The sequence below is a fragment of the Tursiops truncatus genome, chromosome 5 (assembly GCF_011762595.2).
Source record: "Tursiops truncatus isolate mTurTru1 chromosome 5, mTurTru1.mat.Y, whole genome shotgun sequence".
In the NCBI taxonomy this organism is placed as follows: Eukaryota; Metazoa; Chordata; class Mammalia; order Artiodactyla; family Delphinidae; genus Tursiops; species Tursiops truncatus.
Genome location: NC_047038.1, coordinates 75,418,075 through 75,433,404, shown reverse-complemented (window position 1 = coordinate 75,433,404; position 15,330 = coordinate 75,418,075). Strand labels below are relative to the sequence as shown.

The following is a 15,330-nucleotide window of genomic DNA, read 5'->3' as shown; positions in this document are numbered from 1 at the left end:
AAAGCATTGGTAATTTAGTAAAATCACTTCAATTTTAACTTTTTAGATTTTTACTTTGCAAGTACATTTAATATTGTAATTTTTCTTGTCATTAAAATGTCTAAACAATTACAATTTTGGAAAAGATCCTTTTTACCAAATAAATCATGTATTAGTTGTTAATGTATACATACATATTATGGTAGAGATTTACTTTTTATTTCTACCCTGATATATATTCTTTGGAACAAAAATTTGTTAATAAACATCTAGTATTTATAGCACTTGTTCAGAACTATTAAAAATCGTTGAGCACTTTGAACCTTTATTGTATCTTTTGAGTTTGTACTCCACTGTGGTGCAGATCCTCTGAGTCTTACGAGTGTGTTACCCTACCTAGCTAGGAAGCCTAGCTTCTGGCTTTCTTTGTATCATCACCTAAAAATACTAATGCAGGAAATGAGATACAGAGTGTCTCATCAGCTTGGGCTTTTTTGAAGTAGCATTTATTTTCTGAAGACAAAAGTGATAGATATTTGACAGAAAAAATTTGGTGAGTGCAAAAAGCAAAACAAAACAAAAAAATTAATTTTGTTCATAATTCCAGTACCCACAAGCATTTTACCTGCTACTTTATTTGGAGCTTTTTATTTATATCTACATACTCAACCTTATTTAGAGGTCACATAATACAGAGGTTAGAAGTACAAGTTTTGAAGTCAGATTGTCTGTGTTCTAATCCTGGCTGTGCCACCATTCTCTGTGTGACATTAGACAAGTTACTTCTGTTTCTTTAGTGTTGTCCTTTTCTGTAAAATGTGAATGGTAACCATAGTACCTACTTCAGAGGATTGTTTTCAAAGCCTAATAAATTAGATCATTCATGTAAATGCTTAGGACAGTGCCTGGCGTATTAGTTAGAACTCAGTCTCATCTGCAGCTATTGCTAATCGTTGTCATTGTCATCATCATGAGTGGAAGTGGCACCAGTGCTAGTAGCATTTAATGTGGTGTAAGACTGAGTTCATGGATGTTACTGAGAAAAGTATGTTTCATAAAAGTCATTAAGAAGCTTATCAATGGGGTAAATCTAACAGCTGATACCTTTTTATATTCACAGGGGTCAGGAGAGTGCTGGTATTGTGACCAGTGATGGGAATTCGATACCAACATTCAAAACACACAAGGTATATTTAAGCATTAAAAAATGTTGAGTATAAAGGTAACAATAGCCCGAAGATAATTAGTATATAGTGGTGAGGGGAGGAACTTTGAATAAAAATAATTTGTAATTAGAAATATAGTTGACCCTTGAACAATGCAGGTTATGGACGCTGACCTTCGTTCAGTCCAGTATCTGCATATATCTTTTGACTTCCCCAAAACTTAACCACTAATAGCCTACTGTTGACGGGAAACCTTAACTGATAACATAAACAGTTGATTAACACATATTTTTTATGTCATATGTATTATATACCGTTCTTACAGTAAAGTAAGCTAGAGAAAAAATATTATTAAAATCATAAAGGAGAGAAAATACATTTACAGTATAGTACTGCCTTTATCGATACAATAAGCTTATGTTGTCTTTTTACAAGATAAATTCTGTCGGTACCTATGTTAATGTAGTCTTAATACAGAACACTGTAGATGTTATATGTATTACTAACACTAGACCTCAAAAATGAAAAGATAATGTGAAAAAATTCATATTTATAGGTATAACAATTCATGCATTGGTAACAAAGAAGAAGCAATATGATTGCTTTATGGTTGCCTAGCCTATACACTAATAAATGAATCGTTATAAAATATCACTCACTTTATGCCTATGTAAAGATGGGCTATCCACTTTAATACCGGTCTTCCACATGATGTTGTACACAATGACTACTTAGGCAATGGTGATGGTGGTGACACCAACATGTCTCATATGGTTTCTGCTGTACAGTTACTAGATTTTCACAAGAAGACTCTCACACATCCACAACAGGTAAGTTTATTAACTGTACAGTATGTTGATGATTCACTCTTCATTAAGTGGAAGTGAATCATCATAAAGGACTTCAACCTAGTAGTCTTCATTCCTAATGAGTAGGAGGAAGAGGAGGGGTTGGTCTTGCTGTCTCAGGTGTGGAAGAGGTGGGAAAGGGAGGCAGGAGAGGCAGGTACACTGTATGTAACTTGATGAAAATATGTCGTAATTTCTGTCTGACTTTTTGCTTTTTTTATTTCTCCCAGAATGTTTCTATGTGGTACCAATTGTTCCACGGTTTGCTTTAGTTTCAGTGCCTGTATCATAGAAGGGTCCATGTTGTAAAAGAAGTCCAAAAAGAGTCTTGAATAATCGGAACCCTACTGCCAGAGTGTCAGTTTGTTTCTGGCACTGCTTCTTCTGTGTCTTATTCCTCATCATCTGGCACTGGTTCGAAAGCACTCATCTCCACCAAGTCATCTTCTGTTAATTCCTCTGGTATGGTGACTGTTAGCTCTTGAATTTCTCCAAGATCCATATCTTCACGTCATCCCCCACCATTTTTATTTATTTATATTTTTTTACTTTTTTACCATATCCACAATCTCTTTCATGATTTCTTTGACTGGTTCTGTCGTAAATCCTGTGAAGTCATGCACAACATCTGGACACAGTTTTCTCCAGCAGGAATTTATAGTTTCAGGCCTGACGGCTTTTCCAGCTTTTCCTATAACAACCGCGGCATCTTCAGTGGTGTAATCCTTCCAGGCTTTCATGATGTTCTTTCTGTTGGGTTTGTCTTCCATGGCGTAGACAGTGCTCTCCATAGAGTACCTTGTGTAGTGAACCTTGAAGATCCTTATGATCCCCTGATAGGGAGGCTGAATTAGAGGTATGTTTGGGGGCAAGCACACCACTTTGACCACTTGGGTCTGACCGTGTTGAACTCATGGGGTTCTGGATGGGAGGGGCGTTGTCCAATATCAAAAGAACTTTAAAAGGCAATCCCTTACTAGCAAGGTACTTCCTGACTTCAGGGATAAAGCATTGATGGAACCAGTCCAGAAAAAGTGTTCTTGTTGTTCAGGTTTTCTTGTTGTACAACCATGTGTTAAAAGACTAGCCTCCGGACTTCCATGGTGGTGCAGTGGTTAAGAATACGCCTGTCAGTGCAGGGGACATGGGTTCAAGCCCTGGTCCAGGAAGATCCCATATGCCGTGGAGCAACTAAGCCCATGCACCACAACTACTGAGCCTGCACTCTAGAGCCTGTGAGCCACAACTACTGAGCCGGCATGCCACAACTACTGAAGCCCGCATGCCTAGAGCCCGTGCACCGCAATGAGAAGCCTGCGCAATGCAACGAAGAGTAACCCCTGCTCGCCACAACTAGAGAAAGCCCGTGCACAGCAACAAAGACCCAATGCAGCTAAAAATAAAATAAATAAATAAATTTATTTTTTTAAAAAAAGACTAGCAGCTGCTGTTTATCTTTTCCCTTTAAGGCTCGGGGTGGGGGAGGGGGTGTTAGCAGCTTTATAGATAAGGGCAGCCCTGATCCTAAACCTGACTGCATTTGCACAAAACAGGAGAGTTAGCTTATCCCTTACTGCGTTAAATCCTGGTGTTTGCATTGCTTCACTTCCTTACTGATAAATGTCCTTTGTGGTATTTTATTTCCCACAATAGGTCACTTTTGCGTTAAAACCTGTTTTTTTTTGCATTAAAAACCTGTTCAGGCAGATATCCTTTCTCCTCAATGATTTTCTTAATGCTGTCTGGGAACTTGCCTGCTGCCCCTTGGTCTGCAGAAGTCACTTCTCCTGTTATCTTGACATTTTTTAAGCTAAATCTCTTCCTAAAAGTATCCAGCCATCTTTTGCTGGCATTTAATTCTGCAGCTTTAGATCCTTCACCTTCCTTTTGCATTGCCATCATATAATGACTTCACTTTTTCTTGAATCATATTAGATAGGTACGCCTTTCTTATAGCAATCATGCACCCACATAAAAGCTGCATTTTCAATATGAGATAAAAGGGTATTTCACAAAAAGTGCAAGATTTTTGTGCCCGCTGGTATAGCTGCAGCAACGGCTTCACATATTTCCTTTTCTTTTTTTTGCAATGGTCTTTATGCTGGATTCATTTACCTTGAAATGGTGGGGCAGCTGCAGCTGCAGACCTCAATCTACAGTAGACATCAAGCAATTCAACTTTTTCTTGTAAAGTCGTGACTGCTTCTTGGGAGCACTTTCAGCATCACTAGTGGCACTTTGAATGGGTTCCACGGTGTTACTCAAGGTTTACTGTATTGCAGTAAACACGAAGAAAAATACGCAGGAACTGGGAGAGGAGACTTTTTACTGCAATAGGCAACTTGAGGTAGAGATGAAGGGCTCACCCGGAGAGGATTAGTGTCACATGGAATTTTAAGTGCGTACTTGCAGCACTTGAGCTCCCTGCAATATTAACAGGGGGTGGCTCTGAAATTATTACAGTATTACAGTACGGACTGCAGTTCACTTTATGCAGTTATGATGTAACACTGCACCCTTATGTTTGTTTACATTTCTCGAAACAGCAAATAGCACAGTTTATGGTTTGTGTTTGTTGTGTGCATAAGTTTTGATAAATGTTAACATTTTATAATAGGATTGTGTATATTTTGTGGTAGTAAATGGTAAAATAGACTAGTATCTAAATATATTTTATTTATGACATACCCATCTTTTTCTTAATTTTTTTCAGTTACTCTAGGCTACATGGTTCATCTGCCAAGTATTTTTAAATTGTTGCAAATCTCCAAAAAAATTTTCTGATATATTTATTGAAAAAAATCCATGAAAAAGTGGACCTGTGCAGTCCAAGCCTATATTGTTCAAGGGTCAACCACTTCTATTTGTCATTACTATTTTTATTTCTCTCCCAGTGATGATTTGCTAGACTGACTCAGACAAGTCATTTATTTGAATACTTTAACATGCTTTAATTTAAAATTACAAATAATTTAGTTTATTGTATTTGACAAATGTTAACGCTTAGTACATCTGTTCTTCAATGTTTTATCAAAAAGTATCTTATAAAACAAGCACTTCAACATTGTGACCACATTAAATACCACTGAATTTTTCACTTTAAAATGGTTAATTTTGTTATGTGAATTTCACCTCAAATATATATTTTAATGCATCACAGTTCTTAGAATTAGGTTAGTCCCCCCTTTGTTTTTTTCTGTTTTTTTTTTTTTGCGGTATGTGGGCCTCTCACTGTTGTGGCCTCTCCCGTTGCGGAGCACAGGCTCCGGACGCGCAGGCTCAGCAGCCATGGCTCACGGGCCTAGCCAGTCCGCGGCATGTGGGATCTTCCCAGACCGGGGCACGAACCCGTGTCCCCTGCATCGGCAGGCGGACTCTCAACCACTGCGCCACCAGGGAAGCCCACCCCCTTTGTTAAAATTTTAAGATTAGAATTCTGCAGCACAGAGAAATTAAGTGAACTTCATTTTCTAATTTGGGATTGTCTGAGCAAAGGCATATAAAAATGCTACTAGTGTTTTTTTCCCTAAAATGAGCTCTTACTTTGACTTTGCAAGGGAATGGGTCTTGTAAATCACGTCTTTACTGAAGACAATTTGAAGAAATTATATACTTCAAATCTTGGAATTGGACACACGAGGTACGCCACTAAAGGAAACTGTGAATTAGAAAATTGCCAGCCCTTTGTTGTTGAAACACTTCATGGGAAAATAGCTGTGGCACATAATGGCGAATTGGTAAATGCTGCTCGCTTAAGGAAAAAGGTAAGGTTTTTTTTTTAATGCTTTTCATGGTTGTAATAAATTACTGAAAAGAAGTTATTGAGGAGCTTGGAAAAGGGTATTACCCTATTGTTGCTACCTGTTATCTAACTTCAAAGAACAACTGTATCAGAATTAGCTGGAGTACTTGTTATAATTACAAATTCTAAGAGATCACCCCCGCCCGCTAGAGTCTGGGGAGGGGCCGGTTGCTGAGTCTGCATTTTAATATGCTCCTAAGGTGATTCTGATGCACTGCTTTGGAGTTGAGATTTGTAAAATTGATTTAAGTATTCCCAGAACTTTGTCCTGCCCTCTTCTTAGCCTCTGCCATTGTCGTTACCATAATACAGTTTTTTTGCTCCGAAATGAAAAAAAAAATTTTTATTCAGACAATTTAAAAAATATAAATATGAAGTAAAAATTATTTAAAAACTCACTATTTAGAGGTACCACTAGAAATTCCATTCTAAACAATACCCAGGGCATTATTTTTCGCCTAACCCCTTACCCAGATGCTAGACTTCACCTCTACACATTTCGCTGCATCAGGGATGATCAGTGAGGATGGATAGCCACCATCGCCACCACCAAAAAACCTGAGTTGAGAGTCTGCACTGCAGTGTGCCACTCTTACAGGAATGTGTCCTTTCTCTCAGGAGTGTCGAGGGCTGAAAAAGTTAGAACCATAATCCCAAACCCTCATGCCTTCTCCGTCCCCCTCCTCCAGCCACCCACTGCAGGTCTACATTCCATCAAACTTAGTTTTCAAAAGCTTTCCTGTATACCTCCTAAAGCACTTTTTTTTTTCCTGTTTGAAAAGATTCAGAGACTTCCCATTGCCTCCAGCAGCGGTTCTCCGTTATTATGCATACATACCTACCATTGGTAGGATGCAGGATTCCTTAACTGAGCATCTACAGGATGCCTGATCTCTTTCTGTGATGGCAGGCTATTGGGTGAGGGGTGAGTTAAAGCTTCCCCTCTAATGACTGCAACTTTTCTCCTTTCCAAATAGCTTCTGCGTCACGGTATTGGTCTGTCAACAAGTTCTGATAGCGAAATGATCACCCAGTTACTGGCGTATACCCCTCCTCAGGAACAAGATGACACCCCAGACTGGGTGGCAAGGTAATGGTAAAAGTAGGCCGAGTGTGCAGGTCTGGTAATGAGAGCTTGGTCTTGCATGTGTTTGTAACTAAAATTATTCATTCGATTATTTAATTGATTCCAGGATTAAAAACTTAATGAAGGAAGCACCCACAGCATACTCTCTGATTATAATGCACAGAGATGTGATTTATGCAGTACGAGATCCTTATGGAAATCGTCCTCTGTGCATTGGTCGTCTTATTCCTGTATCTGATATAAATGATAAAGGTAATGAACTTCAAAAGAAATATAATTTTATAATGCTTTCCCAAGTCATTGTCCTACTATTGGCACACCCTGAAATCTGTAGATATAAGGAGCTTATTGAGTAAAAGCTAGGTAAAAAGGAAAAAAATGACACTTCGTTTTCAAAGTACATTTCCTTGAGTATTTCTGAGCTGAGCCATTTTTAATATATTTAGTGGACGTTCCTGTTTTGTCCTGTCTGAGTGGCCTATTCATATCCTTTGCCCAGCTTTTTCATTTGTGCAGTATGATTTCAGCGATTTTCTTTTTGACTTATCAGATGTCTTATTCAGGCCATGAAACCATATTGTTTGAAGGAATCTTGGGATTATTAATTTTATCTTTGGCTCTAGTCAAATGAGGAACCATATGCTCTTAAAGTCATAGTAATGGATATTCTATGAGCTCTTTTGCTTATCTATTTGGTGTTTAGCTGTTCTCTTGAAATATGTAGCCTCTTTTAAAATTTCTTGAATTCAGTAACTGAATCGATTGTCTTGTGATTTACAGAAAAAAAGTCTTCAGAAACAGAAGGATGGGTGGTGTCTTCAGAATCTTGTAGCTTTTTATCTATTGGTGCAAGGTAAGTTTTATCTCACTTAGCACATCAACTTTTTCCACATGGATAAAAAAAAATTTTTTTTTTCTGATGTCTGCAAGAATACGTGTTTATAAATGCAGTTCCTTTTGTGCATTGTGCTCAGCAGTTGCACTGACATTAATGTCCCAGTAATACCTTCTAATCCTGGAACTGGCATCCTGTTTTCAAAATACCATGAGACTTATTTTAGAAAGGAAGAATCTCCTCAACAAGTAATAGTTATGAGCAAAAAATTTAAGCCAGGATAAAAATGTTCTCTTTAGACTTCATGCTTTTAAAAATCAATAAAATATAGGGCTTTTAATTTTTTTAATTCTAAATTTGAATTTAGGGGTAACAGATTTATGGAAATTACTGCTGGAGGAATACTACTTTTCTTTTTTAAAATTTATTTATTTATTTGTTTTTATTTTTGGCTGTGTGTGGGCTTTCTCTGGTTGCAGCGAGCAGGGGCTACTCTTCGTTGCAGTGCGCGGGCTTCTCATTGTCATGGCTTGTCTTGTCGGGGAGCACGGGCTCTAGGTGTGGGCTTCAGTAGTTGTGGCGCACGGGCTTAGTTGCTCCACGGCATGTGGGATCTTCCCGGGCCAGGGATCAAACCCGTGTCCCTTGCATTGGCAGGTGGATTCTTAACCACAGCGCCACCAGGGAAGCCCAGGAATACTATTTTTTAATTTTTTAAGCCAATAGACTTTATTTTAAATTGAGCCATTTTTCCTTTATAAGGGAAGGGACTCTGTGTGCTTTATAACAGATAATTTGCCTTAATTTGACTGGTTTATTTTTAGTCTTCTTTAATATTGTTTCCCAAGATATTACCGTGAAATCTTGCCTGGAGAAATTGTGGAAATATCCAGACATAATATCCAAACTCTTGATATTATACCAAGGTCTGAAGGAAACCCAATGGCTTTCTGTATCTTTGAATATGTTTATTTTGCAAGACCAGATAGTATATTTGAAGGTAAGTAAAGTATCTCTAACTATTGATATAAATCTATTATTTACCTCATTGAAACATGACAATTCTTGGGCCCAAAGGCTTACCTGGTTCTTTGAAGGCACATAGTTATATGTTGTGAATTTTGGGACTGAGCTTACAAGTCATAAAAGGTCACAGTTTTTCCTTTTCATCTGACTCTTGGATTTTGTTTTCCTTTTAGGAGTAAGGATTATGATTTTCAGATATGTATTAAGGTTAATTCTCTTTTTAAAGAGTGAATTCCCCCAGTTTATGTGTTTCCACTTTAGTGTTTTTTTGTCTTGCTTCTCTTTTTCAATTAATTAATTAATTAATTTTTGGCTGTATTGAGTCTTTGTTGCTGCACACTCAATTCTGTAGAGTTCTAACAAGCTAGTTTCTTAGAATAGTGATATGCTGTACTATATTATACTAAGTAAAAATTTGTTTCCTTTTCCAAACATTCCAGACCAAATGGTTTACACAGTAAGATACCGTTGTGGTCTGCAGCTGGCAATTGAAGCCCCTGTGGATGCGGATTTAGTTAGCACTGTCCCGGAATCTGCTACGCCTGCTGCCCTTGGTTACGCAGCAAAGGTATTTTCTCTTAATTAACACACAGTGAATTGCTCATTTAGCACTGAGATTAGAAGTCCATGTATATAAAGAGAAACTCATCAATTTACTGTAAGGAAAAAGAAAGTGTTGGTTCTTTTGCAAGAGTTACTTATTTTCCAGCCTTTTCATTCAGTGGCACTATTTTTTAATGGGTCCACAAAAAGTTTACCCAAAGACTAGGAAAACGATCCCCTTCATTTTAAAAAAATAATATCATGACTATATGTAGAATTTAGTGGTAATATTTGCTTATTATTAAGTACCTTCACAAACCACTGGTGTATTTATTCCCTACTGAGTGTGGGTGATAATAAAGTTGTTTATGTTAATTTTGTATAATGTTCTTAGTACTATGCTTAATTTCATTTTTCATAACCAGGTAGGATATGTAATTATAGTGATCCTGGTGTATAATACCCAACATTCACTACGTTGGAAAGTTTAGTTTGTGAATTTTTAAAAGAAATAATATGCATACATTTTAGAGAAGTATTACCTTGTTAGATGGATAAGTCACCTCCTGTCCCTCAGAAAATATCTCCTTAGCCTACCGGTTTTAATTCATTTCCTGCTGACAATTTTTAAATATGTGAATTTTTCTGACAGTGATTTATTCTTTGTCATGTGTTCACATTCTTGGTGTTCTTTTCCAAGATAGAGAAATAATATGTGTTTAAGAAAGAAGCATTACAAATTCTAGCAAAATGAGTTATTTTTCCTACTAAGTAGAGGACTTTCAATAATTTTTCTTTTTGCCTTTTCTTCCCTACAGTTTAAATAGTGAAGGAAAATTATAATCTGATGATGGAGAGCTCAGAATAACAACCACATTTAAAATTTTTTACGTAGATGTTATAACGGAAGCATGACCTAGAGAAAACAGAACCCTAGAGTTCTCTGTATATGTGCTGCTCATTGTACTTTTATTCCTTCTCTGTCAGTGTGAGCTTCCGTATGTGGAGGTGCTATGTAAAAACCGGTATGTAGGAAGAACATTCATTCAGCCAAACATGAGATTAAGACAACTTGGTGTTGCGAAAAAATTTGGAGTATTGTCGGACAACTTTAAAGGCAAAAGAATTGTTCTTGTAGATGATTCAATTGTGAGAGGCAATACCATTTCACCCATAATCAAATTGCTCAAAGAATCTGGTGCAAAAGAGGTAAGTAATATTAAAACACCTATCCTAAAGCACCAATAATTACAATATGATAGTCATGAAAATTTTATGTTAAAAGTTTTATAAACCTAATTTTAAAACTAACAAACCACAAAATAGAATACTTTTAAATTTGTAGAGTATTGATTACTTTTTCTTTTTGAAGATATGGAAGCAATCCTAGTGTAAGAAATTTGACACATTAGCTTATATTTTCAAATCTCAAAGCTTATTCTAACTAAATAGTTCAGTAATTCGAATTACTCAAGTGAGATGTCATTTACAGCTAATAGTTGATCAGATTTAGAAATAAAATCTATTGTGGAGAAAATGGTATAGAAAGCAGTATGACAGTCTATTTAGAAAGCATTACAATAGTAAAAAAGAATAGACACAAATAAACAAACAAAAGAACTGGAAATAGCTCATATATCTACCAGCAGGAAATAATTTAGTAAATCGATACATCAGTATGATGAAATACGATGCAACCATTAAAAACTATAATTATGAAGACTGCAAAACATGGGAAAATCTTTGCTGTTACAAGAAAGGTAAAAAGTAAATGTAGACACTGATTACAGCTGTGTAAATGTTCCTGACAAAAGGCAGAAAATAATGATAGATAAAAAAATAGACAAACACAGCTCTTTGTAGTAGTAGTAAGGTTTTTATTATATCCTGGTAGATGTTATTTTTCTTTTTAAAAAGGTTAAATAAGAGGTAGGCAAAAGTGTCATTCAAGTGTTAGAGGAAAAAATGAAGATGGTCCTAGGAATATAATAAATGAGAAATGACAGATCAGAAGAAAGAAATGTCCTTGTTAGTAGGTGACAGAAGGAAACAATGGGCATCTCTGTAAAAAGAACCCTTTACAAGTGGCTAACATTTTGAAATTCTTGTTCAGGACACTTTGGAGTCTAGGACAGGGCTGCTTAAGTAGGATTCTTGGTAATGAATTAATTCTAAAAGTAGAATTACTTTTAGAACACTGGAGTTCTATATGTATATCACATGATTTTATAGGATTCTTTTCCACCTATTATAGTGAAAGAAATTTTTTAGTATGCTTTATTACCCGTATGTCGTTAAAGTATTCTGTAAAACAATTTTATGTCGTATTTGTCAATGGCAGAATTTTGCCTAATTGTTCTTACAGTGAATGTCAAACTAATGAATGTGTGAAATGCTTTCTTTCCAAGGTACACATTCGCGTAGCTTCACCACCAATTAGATATCCATGCTTCATGGGAATAAACATACCAACAAAAGAAGAGCTTATTGCCAATAAACCAGAATTTGAGCATATCTCAGATCATCTAGGTAGGTATTACAATTTCTATAAACTTTTATCTTTATTCATTTATTAACAGAAAATCCAAGCTTGTCAATCTTTACACTTTTAATAAAAAACAGTGTTCAGTGTTTATTGAAAGTAAATGTTGTATGTGTTGAACAGATGAATAGTGAAAGAGCCTGATATGTGTGGACACCATAGTGAATGCTGTGATGGAGAGCTAGGCTAAGGTGAGATCAGAGAAGAAGGAAGAAAGGCTTTCCTAGTAGAGAAAACTGCTAATCAGTTAAAGCCTCCCAAAGGTCAGATCAGAAGAAAAACAAAAGTAATTTCACCACAGATTCTAATAGAATAATTTGGATGTGAGTACAAATCAAAAAGTGAAAAGCTTATGTAGGCTTATCTTTAATAATGAGGTCAGAAGTCTTGGAGATGGAGGTTATCCTTGATAAGACATTTGCCTTTCAAATTCAGGTGAGGTATAAACTATAAATATCACATACATGTTCATCCATGTATGGTACCTCCACACTGATTGTTTACAGCTGTTGTTTCTCTTGACTGGTCATACCTGTACCTTACCAGTTAAATTTTTTTTTGTAAATTTATTTATTTATTTATATTTTATTTTTGGCTGCGTTGGGTCTTCGTTGCTGTGTGCGGGCCTTTCTCTAGCTGCGGCAAGCGGGGGCTACTCTTCGTTGCGGTGCGCGGGCTTCTCATTGCGGTGGCTTCTCTTGTTGCAGAGCACGGGCTCTAGGCGCACGGGCTTCAGTAGTTGTGGCGCACGAGCTTAGTTGCTCCGCAGCATGTGGGATCTTCCCGGACCAGGGCTTGAACCCATGTCCCCTGCATTGGCAGGCGGAGTCTTAACCACTGTGCCACCAGGGAAGTCCCCAGTTAAATTTTTTTTTTTTTTTTTTTTTTGCGTTACGCGGGCCTCTCACTGTTGGGGCCTCTCCCGTTGTGGAGCACAGGCTTCGGACGTGCAGCCTCAGCCACCATGGCTCACGGGCCCAGCCGCTCCACGGCATGTGGGATCTTCGCGGACCAGGGCACGAACCCGTGTCCCCTGCATCGGCAGGCGGACCCCCAACCACTGTGCCACCAGGGAAGCCCCCCACTTAAATATTTTGAATGTCAGCCAACTGATATATTGTGAGCACTCACTCTTTGCCAGGAACATATCTATATTATCATAATAACATCACAAAACTGCTACAATTAGGCAATATTTCCCTTATCTGATAGCTGGAAAAAAATGTCTTAGGAAAAGTAAGTGACCTTGAGCTTAAATCTGAAGTCTTTCGGACTTCAAGATCTGTTATTCAAGAAAATGACTCCTAAAGCCTTCTGAAGCCATTCTAGACTTAAATCCTCCACTGCTATTTTAAATTGTTATCCCTTAAATTCCAATTTAAAATTAAAAAAAAATAATAAAGGCCCTGAGTTTTACTGATTCTCCAGCCACCACCACCCCCGCCGTTTTTTTTTAAGAGAGGCTAATGGAGAAAATTCCCTGGTGGTCCAGTGGTTAGGACTCCAGCTCTCATTGCCGAGGGCCTGGGTTCAGTCCCGGGTCAGGGAACTAAGATCCCACAAGCCACGCAGCCAAAAAATAAATAAATAAATTTTTAAAAATTAAAAAAAAAGAGAGAGATAGGGGCTAAAGGAGAAATTTTTATTTTGGCTTATGTTTTTCTGTTTGTAACTATTCTCTGTTAAGGCAATTCTTCCTTTCCAAAGGAAGTCTCATGACCTTTTTCCCTGTCTTTCCCCCGTAGGAGCAAACAGTGTTGTGTATCTGTCAGTAGAAGGACTGGTTGCATCTGTACAAGAAGGGATAACATTTAAAAAACAAAAAGTGAAAAGGCAAGATATTATGGTTCAAGAAAATGGGAATGGTCTGGAATGTTTTGAAAAGAACGGTCATTGTACAAAGGAAGATGTTATTGTTCAAGAAAATGGGAATGGTCTGGAATGTTTTGAAAAGAACGATCATTGTACAGCTTGTCTGACTGGAAAATACCCTGTGGAACTGGAATGGTAGCTGCTAGGGGCAGACACGATGTTTCAAAACACAAAGTTAGTGGAGAAGTTATAGTGGTTACACCTCCATTTACTGTTACTCGGTACAGAGTGAAATGCCACATGCTTGTGTTATAAGTTTTGAGATTTTTCTCTGAAAAGGGTACCAAAGTGCTATGATTTCTTTAGTAATCCTAGATAAATATTTTGGTATTATCTAGGAACTTGGATGATCCTTTCAGTTTTATTTAGTAGTTTAGTACTTTTATTTTTAGAAATCGTATACATTTAACTTCAGATCATCAACAGTAATGCAACGAATCGGTAAATTTCTGTTCAAGAGAGGATTGCCAGGTACTCTACTCTCCCACAGGTTCTTAGAGAATTTTGTGGAATGTTTGAGAGTTATGGAAATTCAGTTATGGAATATTTTCATAATTGAACCTTGCTAATTACATATAAAACAACAATATGTGGTATTCTTTTTCTTCGCTCAAGCATTGGCTAGACTTTTTCACCTGGTCAGAGAAGGTAGGTGGTCAGTGGCATTTGCCAGGTCCATGCTTTAAAGAGTTTGTAAGAGGTTAGACTAAGGTGTTGTGATGCAAACAGGACATGTGAGTTAAGTATAGCATTTCATGCAAACCTTGAATCCATTATACCCCAAAGTTACCTAGCATCAAGAGTTCTCTTTAAAAAAAACAAAAAACAGAAGAAACACCTTTTTGTGCCTCACTTTCCCCACCTGTGCGATGAGGTGCTTATATTAGTAAATTAAATAACTTGCAGCAGTTATTTGGGTGGTTAGAGCCATTATTCCACCCCTCAGTTTTAAGACAGTGCGTGATTATTAGCTTTTGAGATGTTGGCCATTGGTCTGCAATTGAGATTTCAAGAGGGAGACATACAGCAGTAATTTGCAACCTATCTTTGAGATGCTCTGAGAATGACTGTAAAAACATGGCTGTGCAAAATATTTTCCTACATTTGACTAGAAAGTATGATCCATACTACTTAGTGCCCTTATAGTAGAAGCCCAGCAAGTAACCTGGTACATTTGAAGTAAAAAATAATTCTTTAGATTCTAACAAACCTTTTATCCTTAATTTGATTATATGCTTTTTTAATGAAGTGCTTGATCACTTGCAAATATACTGTGTATGCAATGAGATGATCAAGTAGAAACATTGTAGGGGCCAATTTTATGGAACAAGGAGACAACAACTTTTTTCAGTTAGCATGCTCATCTAATTCTGAGCATGAACGTATCACTTTTTCTACTTTGTTTTATTGGGATCTAATGAATTAGATTTTTTAAAAGGTTTTTGTTTGTTTTTTAACATCTGAGATTTAAAACTTTAAAATGACTTGCCCTCAACCCTTGTTTATGTAAGATTTTGAAAACATAAAAGTGTTTGTTTCTGTGTTATTACTATGATTTGGTGTACATAGTGTCCAAATCCACCTAGAATTGTAATATTTATTAATAACCATAATCTTTTGTCTTCATTTG

General features: G+C 36.9%; 1 protein-coding gene across 2 annotated transcripts in view; it reads left to right on the top strand.

The window, feature by feature from the left end:
- The window catches only part of PPAT (phosphoribosyl pyrophosphate amidotransferase), a 37,049-nt gene that overhangs the window by 21,101 nt on the left and 618 nt on the right, over positions 1-15,330 (top strand). Inside the window, exons 2-11 of one of the 2 annotated variants that reach the window (XM_033857072.2) lie at positions 1,100-1,166; positions 5,551-5,757; positions 6,773-6,885; positions 6,989-7,134; positions 7,663-7,735; positions 8,566-8,717; positions 9,184-9,311; positions 10,274-10,495; positions 11,695-11,815; positions 13,574-13,661. In XM_033857072.2, the coding sequence (XP_033712963.1) occupies positions 1,100-1,166; positions 5,551-5,757; positions 6,773-6,885; positions 6,989-7,134; positions 7,663-7,735; positions 8,566-8,717; positions 9,184-9,311; positions 10,274-10,495; positions 11,695-11,815; positions 13,574-13,661 (1,317 nt within the window). Of the gene's footprint in view, positions 1-1,099; positions 1,167-5,550; positions 5,758-6,772; positions 6,886-6,988; positions 7,135-7,662; positions 7,736-8,565; positions 8,718-9,183; positions 9,312-10,273; positions 10,496-11,694; positions 11,816-13,573; positions 15,327-15,330 lie in introns of those variants that run through there. The other variant, XM_033857073.2, reaches the window with a different exon arrangement.